Source organism: Garra rufa, chromosome 10, assembly GCF_049309525.1.
Source record: "Garra rufa chromosome 10, GarRuf1.0, whole genome shotgun sequence".
NCBI lineage: Eukaryota > Metazoa > Chordata > Actinopteri > Cypriniformes > Cyprinidae > Garra > Garra rufa.
In genome coordinates, this window is record NC_133370.1 from 19,463,147 (window position 1) to 19,486,607 (window position 23,461).

The 23,461-nt window shown below is 37.4% G+C and overlaps 1 protein-coding gene across 1 annotated transcript in view; it reads left to right on the top strand.

Moving 5' to 3' along the window:
• Positions 1 to 23,461, top strand: part of pappa2 (pappalysin 2) — a 58,490-nt gene that overhangs the window by 3,234 nt on the left and 31,795 nt on the right. The window contains exons 2-8 of the mRNA XM_073849390.1: positions 587 to 1,649; positions 7,581 to 7,729; positions 12,882 to 13,175; positions 13,253 to 13,445; positions 15,451 to 15,572; positions 20,171 to 20,353; positions 22,834 to 23,137. Coding sequence (XP_073705491.1) covers positions 587 to 1,649; positions 7,581 to 7,729; positions 12,882 to 13,175; positions 13,253 to 13,445; positions 15,451 to 15,572; positions 20,171 to 20,353; positions 22,834 to 23,137 — 2,308 coding nt within the window. The remainder of the gene's footprint in view (positions 1 to 586; positions 1,650 to 7,580; positions 7,730 to 12,881; positions 13,176 to 13,252; positions 13,446 to 15,450; positions 15,573 to 20,170; positions 20,354 to 22,833; positions 23,138 to 23,461) is intronic.

Below are 23,461 nucleotides of genomic sequence, written 5' to 3' on the forward strand. Positions count from 1 at the left end.
TCAGCACTCAGGGCCAGTCTGAGGTACTACTATTAGGAGTCTTTTATTTAGTGGGAGACAGACACTATAAAAACAGTAAGATAAGAACCCAGGCTTTGAAAATGCAGTAGCATCCAAGTCGAATGGTTTATCTTCAGATTCATGACTTCAGGGCTGATACACGCAGAAATTAGCAGATGCTGTCACACGCTGCACACACATCGGCAGGCTTTTCCAATGAATGAAATTTCAGTGTGGTCCGCGTCCCTCAGGATATTTTGTTTAAAACTGCCCATCTCTCGTTCTCCCATTTGCAAGGAATAATGCACCCGAGTGTGTATGTGCTCGCATGTGCGTGTGTTGTTGGGAGGGTGAAGGGGTTCCCTGACCTCTCTCTGTCCTTCGTCGGTAACATCTGGCTGCCAGATGTGACTGCTCCTAAGAAAGGCGGCTGGGAATATCAGTGGATTTGTTGAATGGAAATGACTTAAACTCTTAAACTCTTCAGATAATTAACCACCAATTACTCTGTGCTTGATGAAGCTACATTTCTGCTCATTGACTCCTTCATTTGTGTGTGTTTTTTTTTTTTTTTTTTTTTGTCTAGGCGTGTTTGACAACTGCTCGTATCCCTTGAGCGAAAAAGGTTGGTCTGTTGGGATTCGAGCAGCAGACCCTACAGGAAGAAAAGACGGCAGGTTTTTCTTCTCTCTTCGCACGGATCGGGCACTCAAATCCACCACTATCCTCGCACACCAGCGCTACCAGCCCAACAGCTGGACTCATGTGGTTGCCAGTTATGATGGCCACAAGATGGCACTGTACGTCGATAACTCCAAGGTTGGCGAGAGCAGAGAACAGTCAGGTGACCTATACAGTCCCTACATCAAGGCTTGTCGGCTGTTTCTTCTTGGTGGGGACCTGTCAGATCACGAACACAGTTTCCGCGGGCATTTGGGAGGCGTCGCGCTATGGGGCTATGCACGCACTCACGAAGAGCTTCTAAAAGGTCACCAATACCATGCAGAGAGACAAACTCCAATCTTGTCCCAGTGGGCAGATTTCTCTGAAGTTGAGAATCAGTGGGTGCCCTACAAAGACCGTCACAACCCAGTCATTGTGGCTCTTCCTGTCCCAGAGCGGCAGCTTGTTTCTCCATTTCTTCCGCCTACATGTGGCGTGACCTTGTGTGACAATGCCGACGTCGCCCTCAGTTATAACCAGCACTGGGAACTGCGAGCCGAGAAGCGACTACGTTACCGCATCGTGAACATTTGTAAGGATGACGGCAGCGACCCTACAGTCTCTCTGCAGCAGATCCAGCTCCAACACCAGGCCTTGGAAGACGCCTTTCGTCCTTACAACATCACCCTCGAGCTCAGCATTCACACCATCTACAACTCTTCCCTCCAACGGCGCTTCGTCCTCAGCAACTGCCACATCGCCAAGGTGGGGAACCGCCATTGCGATCCCGAGTGCGACCATCCTCTCACCGGCCACGATGGGGGCGACTGCTTGCGCATGGGGCCCTGTTACAACTGGAAGCGGAGGGATGGAGTCTGCAACCCAGAGTGCAACAGCATTCACTATGATTACGATGATGGTGATTGCTGTGACCCCGAGGTCACAGATGTCGCAAAGACCTGCTTTGATCCTGAGTCTTCTCAGAGGTGAGCTTGTACTTCAATATGGTTCCACTTTGGCAACTAACTTGAACCCAGGGATAATTTTAGTAGGATGTGCAAGAGGGTTCATGTTTTGGTCTTAATTCATGCATTGCAAAATCTTTCCCCTCAGGACGATATTTGACCGCCTGCTTGCTTCTATAGAAACTACCATGCAGGTACCATAGTCAGCTACCATATCATTACATCAACTTTGTACATTTATGTCCTTAGCAGATGCATTCCTACCAAAACTGCTTGCATGAAAGTGCTAGGCCTTAAAGGCCAAGACAAAATGATTGAAAGCATTCCCTATCCCTCGCACAGGATCTCTGTGAACTGGTTTTTGAGTTCAAGAAATTGATAAAAGTTATGTGCTTGTTAAATGTTCTCACAGCAGCATCAGGAAAAAGGAAACCAAAGTGTCTTATTGTGAAATAGTGTTCACTTTTTTTCATTTCTTATTTTTTAAGATTGTCAGAGCATTCTGTATTACTCAACATGCAAAGCATACAAATCGGCCTTCTGGAATAACTTTAAAAAGCATGCAAAACTTGGATGCAGAACTGAGCCAAAGTATACACTTAATGTGGCTAAACAACAAAACCAGAGGTCTCGGCACTATTCATTGTGAAAGGCAGGACAGTTCTGCTCCCGTACAGACTGTTTGACAGCTTGCCGCAGTGTCTTTCGTTTTTCTGATGCTAGTAGACACTCACAAAACCGTACCATAGTGTAAAGTCCTGAAAATGCGATCACATTAAGTTGCTATATGTCAGAATTCCAGATGCAGTCTGGGAAGTGTTGTTACAGGCTCAGTGTGCGACGAGACCTTGTGTCTCAGCCACCAGCTGTTGTCATTTTATGGTTGCTTGAAAACAAGCTTTCTACATGGGCCGCCTATCTCTTCCTGAAGTTCTCCTATAGAGATTAATAGGGCCCAAATGATACCATTGGATGGTGGTCTAAGAAATACTCTTTGTGTTGTTTTGCACTGGGACATTTTAAAGAGGACAACAGCAAGTTCATTTCCAAAATCCACGGGCAGAACATTTGTTTCTGTCCATGGTTTGTAGATAATAAATCAGAAGAACGCCATCTCAACGCTATTTCTATCAGGGGGTTAAGACTTGACTGGTTAGTATGGCCCAGTCGCCCCTGGTGGTAGAAGACATAACTACACACTCTGCAAATCATTTGCAATATTGTTTCACAATATTATTGTTTTTTACTATATTGTTGATCTGATAAATGCAGTCTTGGTGAGCATAAGAGAAGCATTAAAGCATTAAAATCACACCGACCCCAAACCTTTGAACTGCCGTTTATATATTGTTAATATTTCATTGTTTGAAAGGCTCTTATAAGTGTGAAATTGATATTTCTGCTTTTCAAAGGTCAGGATAATCTAGTAAAGGGCTTGGGGCTTGTTCCAATCAACATTATCATGATGTAAGTTTCCTGCTTTCCTGTGCCAGCCGAGCAACTGCCATTGAGATGAATGGGAATACTAAAAGATAGTCTTCTTCAGGGAATTTCAGACCTCCTTATTTCTACCAAGGCCAAGAGTTTGTAGTAGTGGTGACTTGGAGTAGCATATTGTTCTTGGCACACCATATTCAAAAAGCAATCCAAAGGTACTGAATAACCCAAAGGTTCATTTACTGGACTTGTTTTCCTCTAAATATGATGTGTCAATAAGTATAAATGCTAATAGCCAACGGGACCGGATTAACCTTGGGCTCGTAGACTAAGCCCATAGAGACGTCTTTCCTTACCATGCTGGAAGTGTGTATCACTAAGGCCGAGATCCAGAGTTTGCAGAGAATTAATGCAGGGATGACATTTTGATGGCAATTGTATAGCGTGCTTTTTATGCAGAGGTCTGGGATTTTAATGTTTTGCTGTGTGAGTTATAGCCCAGGTATCTGCTGCTGGGCAGTGAAGCTCGAGCACTTGCCAATGGCTGTCACTACGCAAATTTGTTGTTGAAGCAGAGAGAAACAGCACAAGGGAACCACCAGGTGCTTTTTGGCAAGCTCCTGAAATGGAACGAGAAGAAAGCAAAGACATTTTAGTCCAGACATTTAAGCCAATAGAGCAGAACTACCTGATAACTCTTCTCTTTAGTAATTAACTTTGATAGATGCTTAGCGATTTCAGTGATTTATGATGTATTTATTTCTTTATTCATTTTGCTGAGATAGTGGATCGCTGGTTTTGAAATTGTTTTCTTTTTCCTGTGTTATTCAAAAGTGAAAGTTTTATTCTTAAAGGGGTCATTGAACATAAATGTGTGTTGCAGTGTGTGTACACAACCACCCTATAATTATAAAAATCCACCCAGTGGTACAATATATGTTTTTAAATCCCTATAAATGATATCCTCTTTTCAAATCAAGCCAGTTTCTTGGCTGTGTGATGTCACACAGACTAAGGCCACTCCCACGATGAGTTACATGGCCATCTTACCTTAGACCTGTTCTGAGTGAGCTGTGAACAGTTCGTTGCCATTTTTTGACACTAGAGCCAGGACGTAGACAAGAATGGCTCCTAAGCGATTGAGGTGTTTCGTTGTTAGATGTAATAGTGATCATAGCAGTTGTCATTTACTCCCAACATCTGAGCCGCTGAAGACGCTGAATTTTAACGTTACTTTAGTTGTTGAAGGGAATGCTCCCGCCGATCTACCGTCTATGTTTGCTAGAATCATTCGTTATCAGTCTTCACCTACAGAAGAAGTGAGTATAAGGGTTTTTTATGAATCTTTGCAAATTGCCTTCCCTAATAATATGCTAGTTAGCAAGTTTTGTGGCTAAATGCAGCTAAAGTAAACAGGACGGCTCGTAACCCCACAGAAGAGAGGGGCGGGTGAGCAGAGCTCATTAGTATTTAAAGAGACATGCAACCAAAATTATTGCTGTGACAAGAGCAGATTTTAACAAGGTAAAAAGAGTGTTGTTTAATGCTACCATTGTGAAATTTTATCTAACGTATGTTATAGACTTTTCATTTAGACCCTAATGAATCATATCAACTTGTGGAAAATGGCCATCTGATGACCACTTTAAAATGCTTTATTCTATGCCAGGTTAATGCACAGGTAAAACCATTTATTGGATAGCTTCATGGTGGCATGAATACCCAGAAATGTGCTTTTTCAGTTCAGGATGGAAGTACTTGTTTGTCTGAATAATGGAAGAAGGAGTAAGGCGAAAAGGGCAGACGGATTGCTTGGCAAACCTGTTTGGAAGCATAACTTTAATTATTAATGAAAAGTTCTATTTGTTGCTACTAATAGTGCAAAATTAAGATTAGGGTTTGTTGGCACAAGTCTCTGGTGGAATGAGCATTGAAACATGAACAAGAAAATGATCTTAGGTATAAGATTTTTGTTAATTTATCAGTAAACATGTTTTGTAAAATTCTACACGTAGTACAGTTAATGGCGGCTAAAACTTCAACTTTGCCATCACAGGAATAAATTACATTTTAATATATATTTATAGAAAACAGTTATTTAAAATTAATAATATTTCACTTTTTTTTTTTTTGCGTTTTTACTGTATTTTGTATTAAAAAAATCAGTCGGTTTTCAAATACTATTTATTTATTCATCCAAGATTTATTCGTTTAACATTTTTTCACACAAAATGGACAGCTGTCCTCACCTCACTAGGTTTTGACCTTGTAATGTCTGGACAGAATGAATGAGTGCAGGTTAAGAGGACAAATATTCAGATATTACATTTTTGTGGCAGAACCCATTTCCATCTCAGAATTTAACCCTGTGCCAGTCAATCCCTAGTGCCGACCAACACAAGTTTCTTTGACATCCGTGGTTGCTCTGATTAGAGGACTGTGCTGACAGTTGAACATTTTCATTTGCTGTTGTTTTTGTCATGTCGTGTTTGTTTCCTGAATAAGCATTTTTGTGGCATCTGTTGGTTTGTGGTTAGTGTTCAAATCCTCGTTTGGTAGCTTTGGAAACAACGGACAACATGTAATTTTTATTTTTGGTTTATTTATTATTTATTTTTTTTGCTATTTATTTGAATCATCTGTAAATATAAAAATATGTTCTTCCTCAAACATATTGAAAGGTTGGACTGGTAAATGCTGTCAGCACTCACTGCTTACAGTTAAAGCTTGCTGCTTTTAGTTAACCACTAATGTCTGGGCTTGAAGAGAATATTTATTTATCAAAGCTGTGTGTTGTGTGATCAAAAATACTGAACATTGAAGCCACTAGAAACATTGTTTGTTTTGGCCTCTTACACTGTAAAATGTGATTTGTTGTAACCTAGACACATTGACTTGATTTTACATTTTTGGTCATGTTTAAACCAATATTATCTGTTGACAAATTTGGGTGATAAAAATGCATTTCTGTCATCGTTTACTCACCAAGTTGTTCCAAACTTGTATGAACTCCTTTCTTCTGTTGAGCATAAAAGAATATATTGTGAAGAATTTGTTTAACTATTGCTGGTCCCCAATGACTTCCAAAGTATAGAAAAAAAAATTACATTTTGTCTGTTATATATTATTTTATTATATATTTTGTCTTTACTTTATTACTTTACCTCTCGTAATCATTTACCAACAGCTACTGTTGTTATTGTTTACTATGGATGTTTAAATGGCACATTAATCCGATTGATTTTTCATATCTGATTTTACATCGGTTGCCGTTGTGATAGTGTCAGTGGCAAGATGCTAAGAGACATAAGAGAGTTATATTGAAAAGAGAGGACAGAGATTTGGAAGTTTTGCGCTTTGTGTTCAGTATTTAGTAGAGTAATCAGAAACACTGAAAAACACTCAATTCATGGGTTTATAGAAATTATAAAATGAAATAAAATATCTATGTATTTGTTAGATGATAAAATTATATAACAAAATTTTGTGACAACTTTTTTTTGCACCGCAAAGTTATTGCGACTAAGAACAGTAAATTTAGATGACCTGCTTTATAATGTCCGATTTTCACTGATTTTCTAAACATGTAAACATGTTTTATTGCCAGTATTCTGTATCTGATTGGCTTTACTTGACTGTCAGCAACTCACAATGTAAAAAAAAGAATAATGGTGCAAAATATATTTGACTTGTTTTCCAGAACACATTTGTAACAACACATAAGTCATATGATTATAAATTATTAAATAATTTGAAATCTATTGCTGAATTAGCCCTGTAGGAGAGTTTCATGCAACTGGAGAACTCAAGAGGATTGGCTCAGTCTTTGCTTGTTTAATAAAAAGAGACGCAAGAAGTACGATACTTGGTTTATTCTCTCATGGAATGGGTCCAAGAAACAGTAGGTGGTTCAGCTAATCGGCTCGACCCTTCGGCACAATCCAAAGGGCATTAAGAACCGGACCTCTTCAAACCAACAGTACCATACCAATGATATGAGTTGCAAAGACTTAAGCAGCTATGAAAGCAAAAGAGAAAAATGACATATTCCAAAGTGAAAATACATTAACATTACACATCAAAGCGCCTCTATGGCGATTTATCACAGCTGGGAGTGGAATAAAGTGGGCAGTCGTTTAAAGCGCCATTAACCAGTTCAAACAATTATAATCCCTAATCATCATGACATAAAGTTTTTTTTTTTTATGACTGCTGTTATTAAAACCGGTAATAAAAGTCAAGATGCGAATTTAAAAACATGTATATGACATTGTATCTCAGTAAATTTTTATGTTAGTTCTCTAACAAGTTCCATTTGCTTACTTCAGATTACATGAATGAAAGTATTTAAACTGTTGTTGTTTTAAATAGTTTATTTTGTAAAATCTTTTAAATCTTGAACAAACTCAATCCATCAAAGAATACTAAGTAACTTGCAAGTTGTTCATTCATGTTTATGCAAGTTTCCTTGATTTTATGCAAAGTTTCTTGACTATGTGTCATTTTTTGATGCAGGGCTTATCTGAGCGTGAAGGAACTGAAGGAGCTGCTTCATCTGAGCAGTTCGGACACGCTCAACGTGTTCTTCGCTAATAATTCAGCACGCGAGGAGCTTGCTGGGGTTGCCACCTGGCCATGGGCAAAAGAAGCCCTTACTCATCAAGGTAAGATGGATCACAAGAGCTCATGAACACATTGAAGTGAACAACCCAAGTCCAGTTTTATTAGAAGTGAGGTTATGTTTAAAGGAATAGATCACCAAAAAATGAAAATTCTGCCAATAATTAATCACCCTCATGTTGTTACAAACTTGTAAGACCTTTGTTCATCTTCAGAACATGAATTAAGATAATTAGATGAAATCCGAGAGCTTTCTGCCTCTGTGTAGACATCAACGCAACTTACATGTTCAAGACCCAGTAAGGTAGTAAGGATATCGTTAAAATAGTCTAATGTTGGACACGTTACTTTAAATAAGGTAATTAGTTATAGTTAATAGTTACTTTTTCACAAATGGTACTAAGACTCCGTCCACACGAAGCCGGTGCGTTCCCTATCCGATCATTTTTTTTCCTTGTTCTAAAAAAAAATTCCGTAAACACGGCGTCGTCTCAAGAAATATCTGCGTACACATGAAACCACTGAAAACGGTGTAGTATATATGCCAGACCAGTATGGGGCACTGTAATTCTGCCATAGAGATACACTATACACGGAGAAGAAGACTTTGAGCATGCGCATAACCATGGTGTTTTCCATTATCGCTTGTTGCTCATAACAGTTGCATAGAAGCAATAGATTTTGCTGTAAGAAAGCTAGTAGGCTTAGTAGCAACACGAACACAATCATGTAGTCCGCCATTATTGTTGTTGCTGTTACGTGTGACGCAGCCGACACGTGATGTGATGACATCATCGTTTCACAAAATATACGGATTGGCTGTACACACGAAACCGCAAGGGTGTCGTTTTCAGATTTATCCACTTTGGGACCCGGTTTCAAAAAATAGCGGTTTCAGTCTCCTAAAACGCCAGATCCGTGTGGACGAAGCGCCAATACGATAAAAAATTTATACATATACAGCGAAACGCGTCTCCGTGTGGACAGGCCCTAAGTTAGTACTGTAACTGAGTTACATTATTAAGTAACTAATTACCATAAAAGTAACTATTGTGTTGAATAAAAAATATTGTACACTAATCTACACTATTTTAATGTTGCTGTGGGACAATGTAAGAGGTACCTTCCAGAGGCTAAATATCATGTTATTGGGGTCGCTTCAACCCACGGACATGAAAAACATCTTACGGCAACACTGTTGTCACACCGGTGCGGTCTGTCTCGTTATTTCCTGATGACCGCGAAAAGAACTAAAAATACTTTGTAATTTTGAAACTGAAAAGGGTCTACTTTTATTTGTATAGAGTCATAATAACAAGAAAACAATGTGCTTTTGTAAAATAAACAGGGTGCGCGCTCTGATGTCATAGTCTCCGTTCACGTAAAATTGAACAACCGGAATTTTAGCGAATACGTGCCTCACAGACATGAGAAATATGTATAGAAAGCTTGAAATACACTACATTTAAATGAAGTAAGTTGAAAACAAATATTCTCCGATAAAGTAATACGTATGATACCAACGCAAGGTCCAGTATTTTCGTTTAAACTCATCTCAAATGTAATCACGCCCACGAGTGGCTCCGCTTTTCAAATTTTAAACATCCACGTGAGACGTGCGGATTTGTAGGTTAACGTCCACCTTCGTAAGCAAACGTGAACATTCATCAAGTTCATCTCGGCTACTTTACGTTTCTGGAAAAAGACGCACTGAGAGGAATAAAGCCAGAATTTACCTCAGAAGAACGCAATGCAACAATTATAGTAACGCCACATTTTATTGTCACTAACAGTAACGGCACTGTAACAGGGGACTTTACGTTTCTGGAAGAAGATGCACTGAGAGGAATAAAGCCAGAATTTACTTCAGAAGAACGCAACGCAAAAATTATAGTAACGCCACATTTTATTGTCAGTAACAGTAACGGCGCTGTAACAGGGGAAACAATAATTCATTTGATTACTTGTTACTGAAAAAAATAATGCCGTTAGTAACGCCATCTATTTATAACGCTGTTATTCCCGTCACTGTCCATATGACATAAAAGGTTCACCACCATCAAGAATGTCATTGAAGACTGACACAAGTCATTATTTTATTTTTTGTGCACACAAAAAGTATTCTCGTAGCTTCATAACTTTATGGTTGAACCACTGATGTCACATAGACCATTTTAACAATGACCTTTCTGGACTTTGAACGTGGTAGTGGCATTCAGAAAACTGAAAAATATATTTTTTTGTGTTCCAAAGAAGAACAAAGGTTTTATGGGTTTGGATCGACATGAGGGTGAGTAATTAATGACAGAATTTTCATTTTTGGGTGAACTATCCCTATAATAATGAAAAACCGTACTTAAGACTTATGACATGATTTGACTAGACGAAACTAGATGAGATGAGACTACTGTATGGTTTGGCTGGATAGCTGGATGGCTCAGTTAGCCTACTGGTAGATGTTGTAACTACACTGTCTGGTTTTAAAAAGCATCTATTGTCCATTGATGGCCTTTCAAAAGACAGAAAAACTTTTTTTGCAGGTAACATAAATCACAAGTATTTCATCACATTAGGACAGATGTTTTCTTTCTTTCTTTTTTTTTAAAATGCTCTTAAAAGCCTGAAATGGATTTATATTTTCCACTACATTTGACGTCACAGCTCAGTATTGTCACCAAAGGGTTGGGGCTGTGGGCATTTTTTGGAAGGAATAAAAGGGCAGGCAAGAAAACATGAGAAAAGAACTTTAAAATAAAAGACAAACTAATATGTCAAAATAAAAAACACCAGGGACTTTACACAAAGACCGTTACGCTAGATCTGCCTCTTGGCCTCCAAATCCAACTGGGTTCATTCTACCATGGACAATGTCAAGTTAAGAACTCACTACATTCCTGACTGCACATGTGTTTTTTGTACCTAATGCCATACATTATTTTTTTTGATCGCCTTAAATCTTTTCTTTAAAGAAACACATTCTTGTCTCTTCGTCCTTGTTGTCTGTATTTGCCTTTACAAGATTAATGGGCCGTAATCTGAAGCATAAAAGAAAACACTTGCAGCATGCATAGATTTCCCTGTAGATTGCCCCTTAATCATTAAGATCGTCCACCGGGGGAGAAGAAAAGGAACTCGACAACAACCAAACAAAAACAAAAGAAGGGTATTACACTGTTGCCATCTCCATCCAACTGCCAGCTGATTTTATAGTACTCGTCGTTTCTGTTTTAGAGCTCATTAAAGTGGTCTCAGTTAAGTCCAGCTCCTTTAAAAAGGAGATTTCTCTCAAGCAGGAAGGTTTCTTATATAAGTCCCCCTCTCATCGGTTCAGGATGCATGATCAGACATTGTGGTCTTGGCTTTTAGGGTTATAGCTTTTGTTAATGAGATCATTTTGGCCTGTGCATAAAATGTGAACTTTTAAACCGATATTAGCATGAGTAATTAGCACCACCTTGCTTTCGTGAGCTTGATTTTGGTCATGAATTTTCATGTATTAACATACAGCCTGTTTCTAATGTATATATAATAGCATTTATTTATTTTATAGTATTGCTAGTTTCTTAAAGAGGCATCAGATGCCCATTTTTCACAAGTTGGTATGATTCTTTAGTGTCTTTATAAAATGTCTGCAACATAATCTGTTTAAAATTCCTCAGTGGTCGTGTAAGACTACACCCTTGTTACCTTGTCAAAAACAGCTCTGTTCATAGCAACCCGTTTCGGTGCATGGCTCTTTAAATGATAATGAGCTCTGCTCACCCCGCCCCTCCATTTTTTTGTGTGTGTTTAGTTGCATGTTACAATCAAAAACAAATGAATCACTGTGTTCTCAGTGGGTTCTGATGTTGGCAAAAAAATGAAGACTCTTATGTTTATTTTTACGAGGAAATATGCTAATACGAGACAGTCCATCAGCAGTCATAGGCGGGGCTTGAGCAATATGACATCATACTGCTCAGAAAATCAAAACGGCTTGATAATTGAGACTATTTAGGTTTTTTTGGGGACTGTCGTGTTTTATTTTGTTCTCAATTGTCCTGTTAATGATCTGAGCAGAGAGGTGGTCTGAGACATAAAGGGAATCATTAAATTCTAAATGACTGATGGTGCTGCTTTGAGTCTCACAGAGATATGGCCCTTTTCTTATTTCACAGAGATATGGCTCCATTCTTATTATGCCCATAATCCAACTCTGCTTTTGATTTACCATCATGTCAAAAACAGTCTTTGGTGCAAGACGATCCTTGTCCACAAATGTTATGCTGGACCTGCATGGAGGTTAAAAAGCGAGATTAGTTTCTCATAAATTAGAAGACGCGGTACGGTTTTATGGTTTAATTTCACATAAATCACAAGCTTATTTGCGAGAGTACCTTGATGTCTTATACTGAGGAACAAGGTCAGGCTACTGCTCTAAATGCTTTAAGTGAAATCAGACCATACCATGGACTGCTGATCTTGTGGTGTAACTGTAAACGATCTGTGTCTGTCAGACGTGTCTAGCCAAGCTCTGTCCGTTTGGCTGAACTCCCATAAAACATGGATATTTGCTAAATAAAAAGGTTGTTCGCACAAATCTTGTATATCCGCTGTAAATGGCCTGTCTGGGGTGGAGCACAAATCTCCAGAAGAGAAAGATTTTTGCAGATGCCCACATAAACCGACTTCTGTTGTTAATTAGTAAACTAATTCTGTTTTTGCTTTAAAACCTAATAACTTATATAAACTACAAGTTCAGCATAACCAAAATTATGCAAATTAGTCTCACAATGTCATTTCATATTTGTTCTTAAACAACATCTGCATGGATTTTAAAACTGTTATAAATGTCACATTGTTTTAAGTTTTTTATTTCATTATTTGGGTATAAAACCAGATGCCAATGTGTTACTTTTCAGCAGGTGTGGGATCTTAAATGCATTTTAATGTTCTGAATGTGGTTAGAACATTAGACAACACTGATAACCAGATGTACTGTTCTTTCTGTTAATCCTACCTGCGGTGGTCCTGTTTTACAGGATAGTGCATACTGTTTTATGCAGCAATATTTCAGAATGAATCAGTTTCATATACTCACAGACTCCTGGCTTTGAGATTAAAGTTAACTTGAGCATTTACACCTTAGTGTTCTGTCAGGTTAAGGTTTGTATTGTTGCATCAACTGCAGAGATGTCGATTTGTGTTGTTTTTCAGGTGGAATGATTCTTAACCCCTCCTACTTTGGCACCAAAGGACATAACAACACCATGATCCATGAGATGGGTCATATTTTGGGACTGTACCATGTGTTTAAGGGTGTGAGTGAACGCGAGTCATGTGATGACCCCTGTCAAGAGACTACTGCATCAATGGAGACGGGAGATCTTTGTGCCGATACAGCACCGACGCCAAAGTCGAAAGTTTGTCACGACCCTGATCCAGTCAACGACACATGTGGCCTTACCCAATACAAAAACACACCTTACAACAACTACATGAGTTACACAGGTAATTATGATCAGGATAAACCAATTCGTATAAATCAATAAATGTGAAGGATTTTAACCTTTTTGTTTCTGTTACAGATGATGACTGTACAAACCATTTTACACCCAATCAAGTAGCGCGGATGCACTGCTATATTGATTTGGTCTACAAAACCTGGGTCCATGGCAGAAAGCCCGCCCCTGTTCCTCTTGCACCAGTGGTGATTGGTCAAAATGCAGATTCCGTCACCATTCATTGGCTGAACCCAATCAGTGGGCCACTTGCCCACAGGTAAAGTAAGGAGCATACATATAACAGACAAAAAAGATATAAAGGTTTCTCAATACAAAGATTTATGCATCCATATTATACTATTTCTTGCATTCTCAAAGGTTTTATGAGAAATTCACTTACTTTTCTCATACAACTGATTTTTATCTAATTTGGTTTACAAAATCCATTTTTACTTGGCCATATAAGTGGCAAGTTGCATCATGAAACTCTAGATGGCGCAGGCTGATGGGTCATTAACACAAACTGGTGATATTCACAGCATTAAACTACTTGACACAAGCTGATTGGTTCATGTTGCATGCACAAACAATAAGCTTGCAATTACATTTAAATGGCTAGAGCAGTTCACTTTGTTGAAACCCTCCACATCCCCAGCTCCACCTGTGTAGATCTGCTAAGGGTTATTTTATATGCTCTGTCTGCAACCGCAGTATGTTCTAAATACTCGTATTGGTGTGTGAATTGGCAGTTCCTGTATTTGCTTTGCTTTGCAACAGCAGCAGCAATAATCTACAACAACAGCAATATCCAACAGCAGCAGCAGCAATTCAGCAGCTTAGCCAAACTATTCTGCCAAGACCAAATACATTAACACTGTCATATCCATTACCATGCTAAAATCTTTTAAGAGTTGTCATGATGAATTTGAACTTTGTAAAACAGATATGAAGCTCAGGCATTTTTGCAGTGCAAAAAGCTGCATTTTATTGACTAACCATCCGCAGTGTAGTTTTAAGAATTGGTTCACTTCCACAATAAAAATGTCCAGATAATTTACTCACCTCCAAGTCATCCAAGAAGTTCATGTCTTTCTTTCTACAGTCACAAAGAAACATTTTTTGAGGAAAGCATATCCAGAATTAATGGGTTAAAGGTCCAAATTGTATATATATATATATATATATATATATATATATATATATATATATATATATATATATATATATATATATATGTGTGTGACCCTGGACCACAAAACCAGTCTTAAGTCGCTGGGGTATGTTTGTAGCAATAGCCAAAAATACATTGCATGGGTCAAAATTTTTGATTTTTCTTTTATGCCAAAAATCATTAAGAAATTATGTAAAGTTCGTGTTCCATGAAGATTTTTTGTAAAATTCCTACTGTAAACATATCAAAATGTAATTTTTGATTTGTAATATGCATTGTTAAGAACCTAATTTGGACAACTTTAAAGGTGATTTTCTCAGTCTTTTTGATTTTTTTCCATCCTCATATTTCTGATTTCAAATAGATGTATCTCAGCCAAATATTGTCCTATCCTAACAAACCATACATCAATAGAAAGCTTATTTATTGAGCTACATACCACTTTGTAAACACTGGGTTGGTACTTCTGCAGTGATATAGGATGATTTTGAAGTTGGAGGGGAAAATGAGATGGGAGTTTTTGCGACCTATCCTAACTGTCTTGAACCGGAATTCACAGAGTTGACTCAGAGTTAGACGAGATGAGCATTTGAGGTTAAAAAGTATATAAATTGTCTTTTTTTTTTTAGATAATAACCAATTGTTTTGCTCGTATTGTTTGTACCCTTCTTCCTTGGCCCTTTGAAGCTGAACCCAGAAATTTGAAGGCCACCATAGAAGTCCACTATATGGAAAGAAATCCTGCAATGTTTTCCTCAAAAAAATTAATTTCTTTGCGACTGGAGAAAAAACATGAATATCTTGAATGACATGGGTTTGAGTAAATTATCTGGAAGTTTTTATTCTGGAAGTGAACTATTTCTTTAACTGGGTGTTAACTGTCCTCAAATCCCACAGGAGGGTATTTAAATTAAGTTATTCAATTCTATTACATGTGAATGCAAAGAAACAGGTGCATTTACACTGCACTATATGTCATGTCCTATATGTGATTCCATTGTTATCAAAATCAAATAGCTCATGTTCAGTAAAAGCACATTTTTTGAGTCTCCCACTTTTTTGTCGCTCTCTTTGTACACTGTTTTAAAAGCTATTCTCTGTGGCTGTGTAGGGAAGGTGATGTGAGCTGTCATCTCTGTGATGAGAACGGAGCGCTCCATCAGTACGCCCATGAGGCCACTTCTCCTCACGCCTGTGATTCCACTGGATACTGGACACCAGAGGAAGCAGTGGGTTAGTAATCGGTCATTCTTTATTATAGCATTAGTCACACAACTTTACTTGTGCAAACACAGACTAGCGGAATGATACAAACCATAAAAGAAGGTCTCATTGCTGTTGGGCTGTATATCAGTGCTGTTGAAATCCCATTCAAATTAGAGGACCAGGACTACCCTCTGTACTATAGCTTTTATATCACGATCTAAAAAGTTCTTTCACACGCATATGTCACGAATTGTAAGATGGTGAGCGCATGACTGGATGCCGTCTCTGACATAAATGCTGTTGGACGTGTGCTTGATCCTCAACACACCACTGAATATGTCACGAATGATCGTCGATGTAAAAAACAATACCTGCGCTTTGATTAATGAGGATAGAGAGAATTTAGCCCTGGCTTCTTTCTCCAAACTTGTGCATTCACATTCAGGTGGATCGTTCAGTCTCATGCGGGCCAGGTGCGTGCAAGTCTGGAAAAATTTAGGGAATAAATCATTAAATCATAATTGCCTGGATAAAGAACGCTCTTTTTGCCATCAATGAATAAAAAAGGCCCTTGGCACGGCTTCAAGTTTTGGTAATATTGGGTGGCGTCCAGAAGCGGCCCTTCATAAAAAAACGATGTGTATCCTGTGCAGCGTTTCAACTTTATTCCTCACGTAACAGATGTTACTGATTATTCTAATCAGAAATCTCTTAGCATCTGGCCTGCCCACTCACTGACGTGTCACGGATAAGATTGTGCTTTGAAAAGTCCACCCAAAATGTGGAAACCCTCCCCTGGTATGCAGTCGTTTTCATAAAGCACTGTATCATGAGAGAGGTCAAACATAAAATTATCCAGCTAGGTGGTAGTGGAGAGTGATTTTTGGCCCCGAGTCTTGTTTTGAGAAACAGATTGATGAGAAATGAAGCCTTAAATTTAAAAATAAAAATATATATCTTAAAGAAAACAATATCTTTGCGATATTGATGATGAATGAGTTTTAATACCATCGGTTCAGGTCCGTAATAAATTACGGTAACCTATTGTTTTTGGTTTATTTTTAAAAACATGATAAAGTGCATGATGACTGCCTAATGGGAATTATTTTGTCGGTCAGTTAATCATGTCAGAAAGACTTTAAGAGCAATATGACAACACTGTTTGTGTAGGATGAAATAATGCTCACAGTAATACCACGGTGAATCATTTGATAACTGTATTAACGCAGGCCAATTCAATACCAACAAATCATACGGTGCTTGGATCTCAGATCTCACAGCTTGTTGCGCTCGCCCCTGCTTACCTGTACCGTAGCCTCTGTACGTACTAGAAGGCAAGTTTTTGAGAAATAAGGCTTGAGCCAGGGTGAGCAGAGACCTGGTTAAGGTTGCTGAAAGAAGGAAGGATGACACGCTCACAGATCTCGCCGCATTGCTTCTCCCGGCGGGAGCATTACACCACATCTGATACAGTCATTAATTCTACCCTGTGTGGAGGCCCTCGCTCTGTTTATCTGACCAATTGAGTTTTATGGTTTGCCTTGGCCTGCTGCTGTTTACCCTGTACACATCCACACATGTGAGGCCACGCTGGGTGCAAAGGAGCGCTATGTGACTCAAGGCTGCTGTCTGTCTATCTGTCTCTCTCGACCTGGAGTACAGTTTAATCTATCATTGTAAAACCTTTTGGAGGCAGAGAGTTCACATGGCCTGAAATTAAGACTTGTGCTCTTTACATTAATACACAATACTTAACAGTTGTGTTAGTATTTGGGGACAGAAGTGCCTGATCTATTAATTAACCATTGTAGTTCAGTTTAACCAGGCTGTATTTATCTCCTGTCTATGTAAATTATATTTATTATAGATAATTTATTATTACAGGTTTATCAAGGGAAAAACTAAAAGCTGTGCTTTTTGCCTGCAGTAATTAACAATATTTTTGGCTGCAAAAAAAACAGGCTGAGATTGCTTTAAGTATGTACATCCAGTATAAACAAGCAAGTCAGTATAATTCTTATATCTTGACACAAGGTAATAACCCAGACAAGCACACTTTAAGCCTTTTTTCTTTTATTTTTTTGCCCATTTTACTATTTATTTTTTTTATTGTTCATAAAGTCTTTTAATATTTTTTTTTATTTAATACACTACCAGTCAAAAGTTTTTGAACAGTAAGATTTTTAATGTTTTTTAGGTCTCACCAAGCCTGCATTTATTTGAGCCAAAGTTCAGCAAAAAACAGTACAATTTTGAAACATTTTTACTGTTTTCTATTTGAATATATTTTAAAATGTAATTTATTCCTGTGATTTCAAAGCTGAATTCAAAGCTGAAGTCACATGATCCTTCAGAAAGCATTCTAATATTCTAATTTGCTGCTCAAAACAGTTATTATTATTATTATGTTGAAAACAGCTGAGTATTTTTTCAGGTTTCTTTGATGCATATTAAGTTCAAAAGAACAGCATTTCTATGAAATAGAAATCTTTTGTAACATTATCAATGTTTTTATCATCACTTTTGATCAATTTAAAGCACCCTTGCTAAATAAAAGTAAAAATAAATAAATAAATAAATTATACAGACTTCAAGCTTTTGAATGATGTAGTGTATAATGTTACAAAAGCTTTTTATTTCAGATAAATGCTAATCTTTGTATCTTTCTATTTATCAAAGAATCCTAACTCAACTGTAAAAAAAAAAAAAAAAAAAAAAAAATTAATTAATTAATAATAATAAATCAATGTTTCCTTAACAGCAAATCGGCATATTAAAATGATTTCTGAAGCATCATGTGACACTGGAGACTGGAACAATGATGCTAAAAAAATTAGCTTTGATCACAGGAATAAATTACATTTTAAAATATATTCAAATAGATTACAAACAGTTATTTTAAATAGTAAAAATATTTCAAAATTGTACCCTTTTTTTGGAATCAAATAAATGCATGCTTGGTGAGCAGAAGATAAAAAAAAACATAAAAAATCTTACTGTTTAAAAACTTTTGACTAGTAGTGTATATTTATTTATAAATAGCTGATTTACACAGTTTTTTTTCAAGGAAATGAATACTTTTATTCAGCAAGGGTGCATTAAATTGATCAAAAGTGACAGTAAATGCATATATAATGTTACAAAAGATTTATATTTTAAATACATTCTGTTCTTTTGTCTATTCATTAAAGAATCACGAAAAACAAAATGTTTAGCTGTTTCCACAAAAAACATCAGAGCAAGAGCAACTGTTTTAAGAAATGTTTTTTGACCACCAGATCAACGTATAAAAATGATTTATGAAGACTGAAGTAATGAGTGCTGTAATGATTTTTTTTTTTCATATTATTGATTAAATAAATGTAGCCTTATTAACTCCAAACCTTTCAACTGTGGGTGTTTGGATCGCAGTGGTGGAGCAAAGCTGTACAGTCCTATCAAAGTGTGGCAGAGTGTAGTAGTCTACTACTCAGGCATTGATCGTATGCGCAATTAAATGTCGCTATCAATGGGCGTAGTTAATTTTTAGTGAAGTCCCACCGATGTGTTTGCGAGAGTGCCGCCCCAAGGCTCTCCTGAGATTACCTTCTCCTGTCTCGCTCCTGTTCTTCAGGCCACCGAGGGCATTAACTCTTAGTTTAATAAATTATTTTGTGAGCCCTGTCTGTCCCAATTAAGGCGCCAATCTGTCTCCTTTGCCAAGTTGCACCTGGGTCTTACGGTGGATTGAGGTCTGGGGAAATGTGCTTCACATCCATTGCCAAGACATGTGGTTTTTCCCAGACACTCTCTCTTTCTGTTTTCCCTTTCACTTGGTTTCTCCCTCCTTGCCTCCCATCCTGTCTTTTTTAGAAAATTGTCATAACAAGATTGAAGATTCAAGAGATTAAATGGTTGTTCATAATAAACACGCAGAATTGCTCTGTTCCAAAATCTTGTGAGCTGCCTGCAGAGGCAGCATTGTAAGGTACGCTCCCAACCCCAAAATGAAAATTTTGTCATTAATTACTCACCCTCATGTGGTTTCAAACCCGTAAGACCTTTGTTCCTCTTCAGAACACAAATTAAGATATTTTGATGAAATCCGAGAGCTTTCTGACCCTGCATAGACAGCAACACAACTACCACTTTCAAGGCCCAGAAAGGTTGTAAGGACATCATTAAAATAGTCCATGTGACAGTGAGTTTTACCACTGAACCACAGATGTCACGCACTTTGCCTTGAACAAGATAGTTGCGTTGCTGTCTATGCAGTCAGAAAGCTCTTGAATTTCATCAAAAATATCTTAATTTCTGTTCTAAAGATGATCAAAGGTCTTATTGTTTTCCTTACTTCAGAACAATTAGAACACTCCCTTAGAAGAAGGTAAGCAATGAGGCAGCTTGCAGAGATACTGAGTGTGCGTACAAATCCAGTGAACAAAGCAGCCCACTATTTTGTCAAGTTTGTAAATGCATTGCTATGGAAATGCCCATTTTAGGGATCAAATGCCAGTTTTATTGCAATGAATTATCTCATCCTTCCAGGTGTATGTCCCATTTGCCAAAAGATTCTTAGCATTTGATGGCGAGTTACAGTATTTTCTTTTTGGCTTTGAATGAGGTTTGCGTGTGTGTTTTTGCAGGGGCCCCTGATGTGTACCAGCCATGTGAGCCCAGCATGCAAGCCTGGAGTCCTGAAGTTAACCTGTATGAGCCCAACATGACTACGCCGTGCCCTCAGATCGAGGGCTGTGTGTTAGAACTGCACTTCCTTCACCCGGTGGTCCCTGACACTTTGACCGTATGGATCACTTACACCTCAGCCAGTGAGTACTGTCTGAATATATCAAACACCTGGTATTATGGGAATATGCACTTTTGTTAAGAAGTTTGGGATCAGATTTTTCTTATTTTAGTTTTGAAAAGAAATTAATACTTTTATTCAGCAAGGCCACATTACACTCTTAAAATAAAGGTTCTTTATTGGCATCAGTGGTTCTATGAGGAACCTTGAACATCCATGGAACCTTTCTTTATAGTAAAAAATGTTCTTTAGATTTTTAAAAAGTCCTTCAAAATGATTCTTTTAGGAACTGTTCTCTGAAAGGTTCTGCAAAAACACCCTTTTGAAACCTTTATTCCTAAGATTGTAAATTGATCAAAAGTGAGAAATACTTTTACATTGTTATTTATGTTTCAGGTTTTATGTTTTATGTCTCTTGAGCAAGATATTAAAATGATTTCTGAAGGGTCGTGTAACACTAAAGACTGGAGTAATGGCTTCTGACAATTTAGATTTGCCATCACAGGAATAAATTATATTTAAAAAAATAATAATTTTAATAATATTTTACAACTGTGGTTGTAATGATGCAACCTGAGCCATTTGAAAATCGATACAAATATGTGACAAATATGTAACAAATCACAATATAATTGACCCTTAGCAAACATCAAACTGGTATTTTCTTTTCATCTTACCTCCGTATAATGCATAATAAAGTAGTGTTTATAAGCACAGAGGTGCTTTGTTTACAGTGGCAATCAAGGAAACACTGTATTGCTGCTGTTCCATAAGTGCCACCTGCTGGCAGAGAGTACATTTGCATTCTCATTCAGCCCGTCTGCTATTTTTGTTTAATGCAGTTGTTTTGTGTAGTATACTTTCACAGAATTAGTCAGACTGTTCTGTTTTTGCTTTAAATTTCAAAATTATACAGTCTAATTTACATTAAAAACTGCTCTGGATTGTGAATAAAATACAGCGGTTGCTTCTAATAAAAAAAAAAAAAAAAAAAAAAAAAAAAAAAAAAACCTTCTCTCTTTTCTTGATCTTCCCTTTCTATCCAGTACTTATCTAACAATGCCGATATATGGTATTTTTGAGCACTTCCTAGGTTGACCTGCCTCCTTAGGACGAATCACTTGTTGCATCCCCAATTGTAAGTCGCTTTGGATAAAAGCGTCTGCTAAATGAATAAATGTAAATGTAAATGTAAATGTAATTTTAAATGGAAAGAGCAAGGGAAAATCTTAGTTTGTTTAGATGAAGAGATTTCTTTTATTTGTGCTATTTATTTGATTCAGGCTTTGTTTTAAATTTTCAATTTAGTTTTGATATTTGACATATTTCAATTTCACAAAGAAAGCGTTTGTCCAAGCAATAATAAAAGGACCCTTTTTCATTCATAATTTGTCTTAAATCTCATTGTATTGTGAAATCAGTATTCACATTGTGAGTTGAACTGAATCGTTACATCCCTATTTACAACATTCCTGATTATTTACTGACCCCCATGCCATCCAAGATGTTCATGTCTTTCTTTCTTTAGTCGCAAGAAGTTTTTCGCAAGGAACACATTCCAGGATTTTTCTCCATATAGTGGACTTCAATGGTGCTCAACAGATTAAAAGTTAAAAACGCAGTTTCAGTGCAGCTTTAAAGGGCTCTACACTGTCTCTTCTGCCGAGAAATAAGGATCTTATCTAGTGAAACGATTGGTTATTTAAAAAGAAAAAAAGTACAGTGTATATACTTTTTAACCTCAAATGTTCGTCTTGTCTAGATCTGCAATGTGCATGCGTACACTCTGCACTCCGGTTCAATACAGTTAGGATTTGAGGTTTAAAAAAAAAAAAATATATATATATATATATATATATATATATATATATATATATATTTTTTTTTTTTTTTTTTTTTTTTTTTGAAAATGGCCGATTGTTTCGCTAGATAAGACCCTTATTCCTCGGCTGGGATCCTTTAGAGCCCCTTGAAGCTGCATTGAAACTGCATTTTTAACCTTAAATCCATTGAGCACCATTGAAGTCCACTATATGGACAAAAATCCTGGAATGTTTTCATCAAAAAACTTCATTTCTTTGCGACTGAAGAAAGAAAGACATGAATAGCTTAGATGACATGGGAGTAAGTAAATTCAGGAATTTTTTATTCTGGAAATGGAGTAATCCTTTAAGGTCCTTGCACACTGAGTCCAAAATATTTCTATACTTTTTTTTCGTTTAAAATTCGTCACGCACAGAACATCACAGTGGCTCAGAATTGTCAAAACAACTCTCAAAATGCTTGCTATGTAAGCAAAGACTAAAGTTTCAGAGGCAGTGTGGAACATAATTGACACGTGAGGTCGTATTTATTTTTTAACGTGCAAAAATTTCGGATGAGGATTTCGGACTCTTTAGTGAGCTTCAAAGTCTTCGGACATATTAAAAAAATCACCCCACATTTATGAACAATAGTGTATTTGTGTTTTATATAAATGAATTCTTCTGTTTTTTTCCACAGACCAAAAGGCAATTGCTAATATCGCGTTCATAACGGAGAATGGCGAGATGGTTCACACAGGTCCTCAGCATGCTTTCTGTGACATTCCTTTGACCCTCCATTTACATACTAGTAAGAAGGTCAAGGCCGTTAAAATCTCCACCTTCGATAAGAAGCTTGAGATCGATGCTGTTTTGCTGACCTCCCGACCCCAGAATCCTCTCTGCTCCGGCTGCCGCCCGCTTCTCTACAGAGTGCTCAGAGAGCCACCAATCGGTCAGGACCGGAGTCCCATCATCATAAAGCAGCCCACATACACTGACAGGTAAGAACATGGGTCTGTGTATGATTAACAATAGCACTTTATTTTGAATGTAGACACTTTGTGAAAGACTACATTTTGAAATATTTATTTGCAATTGGCGAGTCATTAGTAATACTGTCAAGCGCTTTCAAATAATAATGTATCTGTCATGTTTTTATTGTGTTTCTAGTTGATTTACAGCATTTCTGGGAGTATTATTTTAGGGTGGATTAAATATAAATGCTGGATATGTTGTGTTTCTAAAACTGTCACCGAATTGTATCTTCAGTATATCACTATTCAAGTATTGTGCAATGGTTTTTCGAAGGAATGCCTGAAAAAATC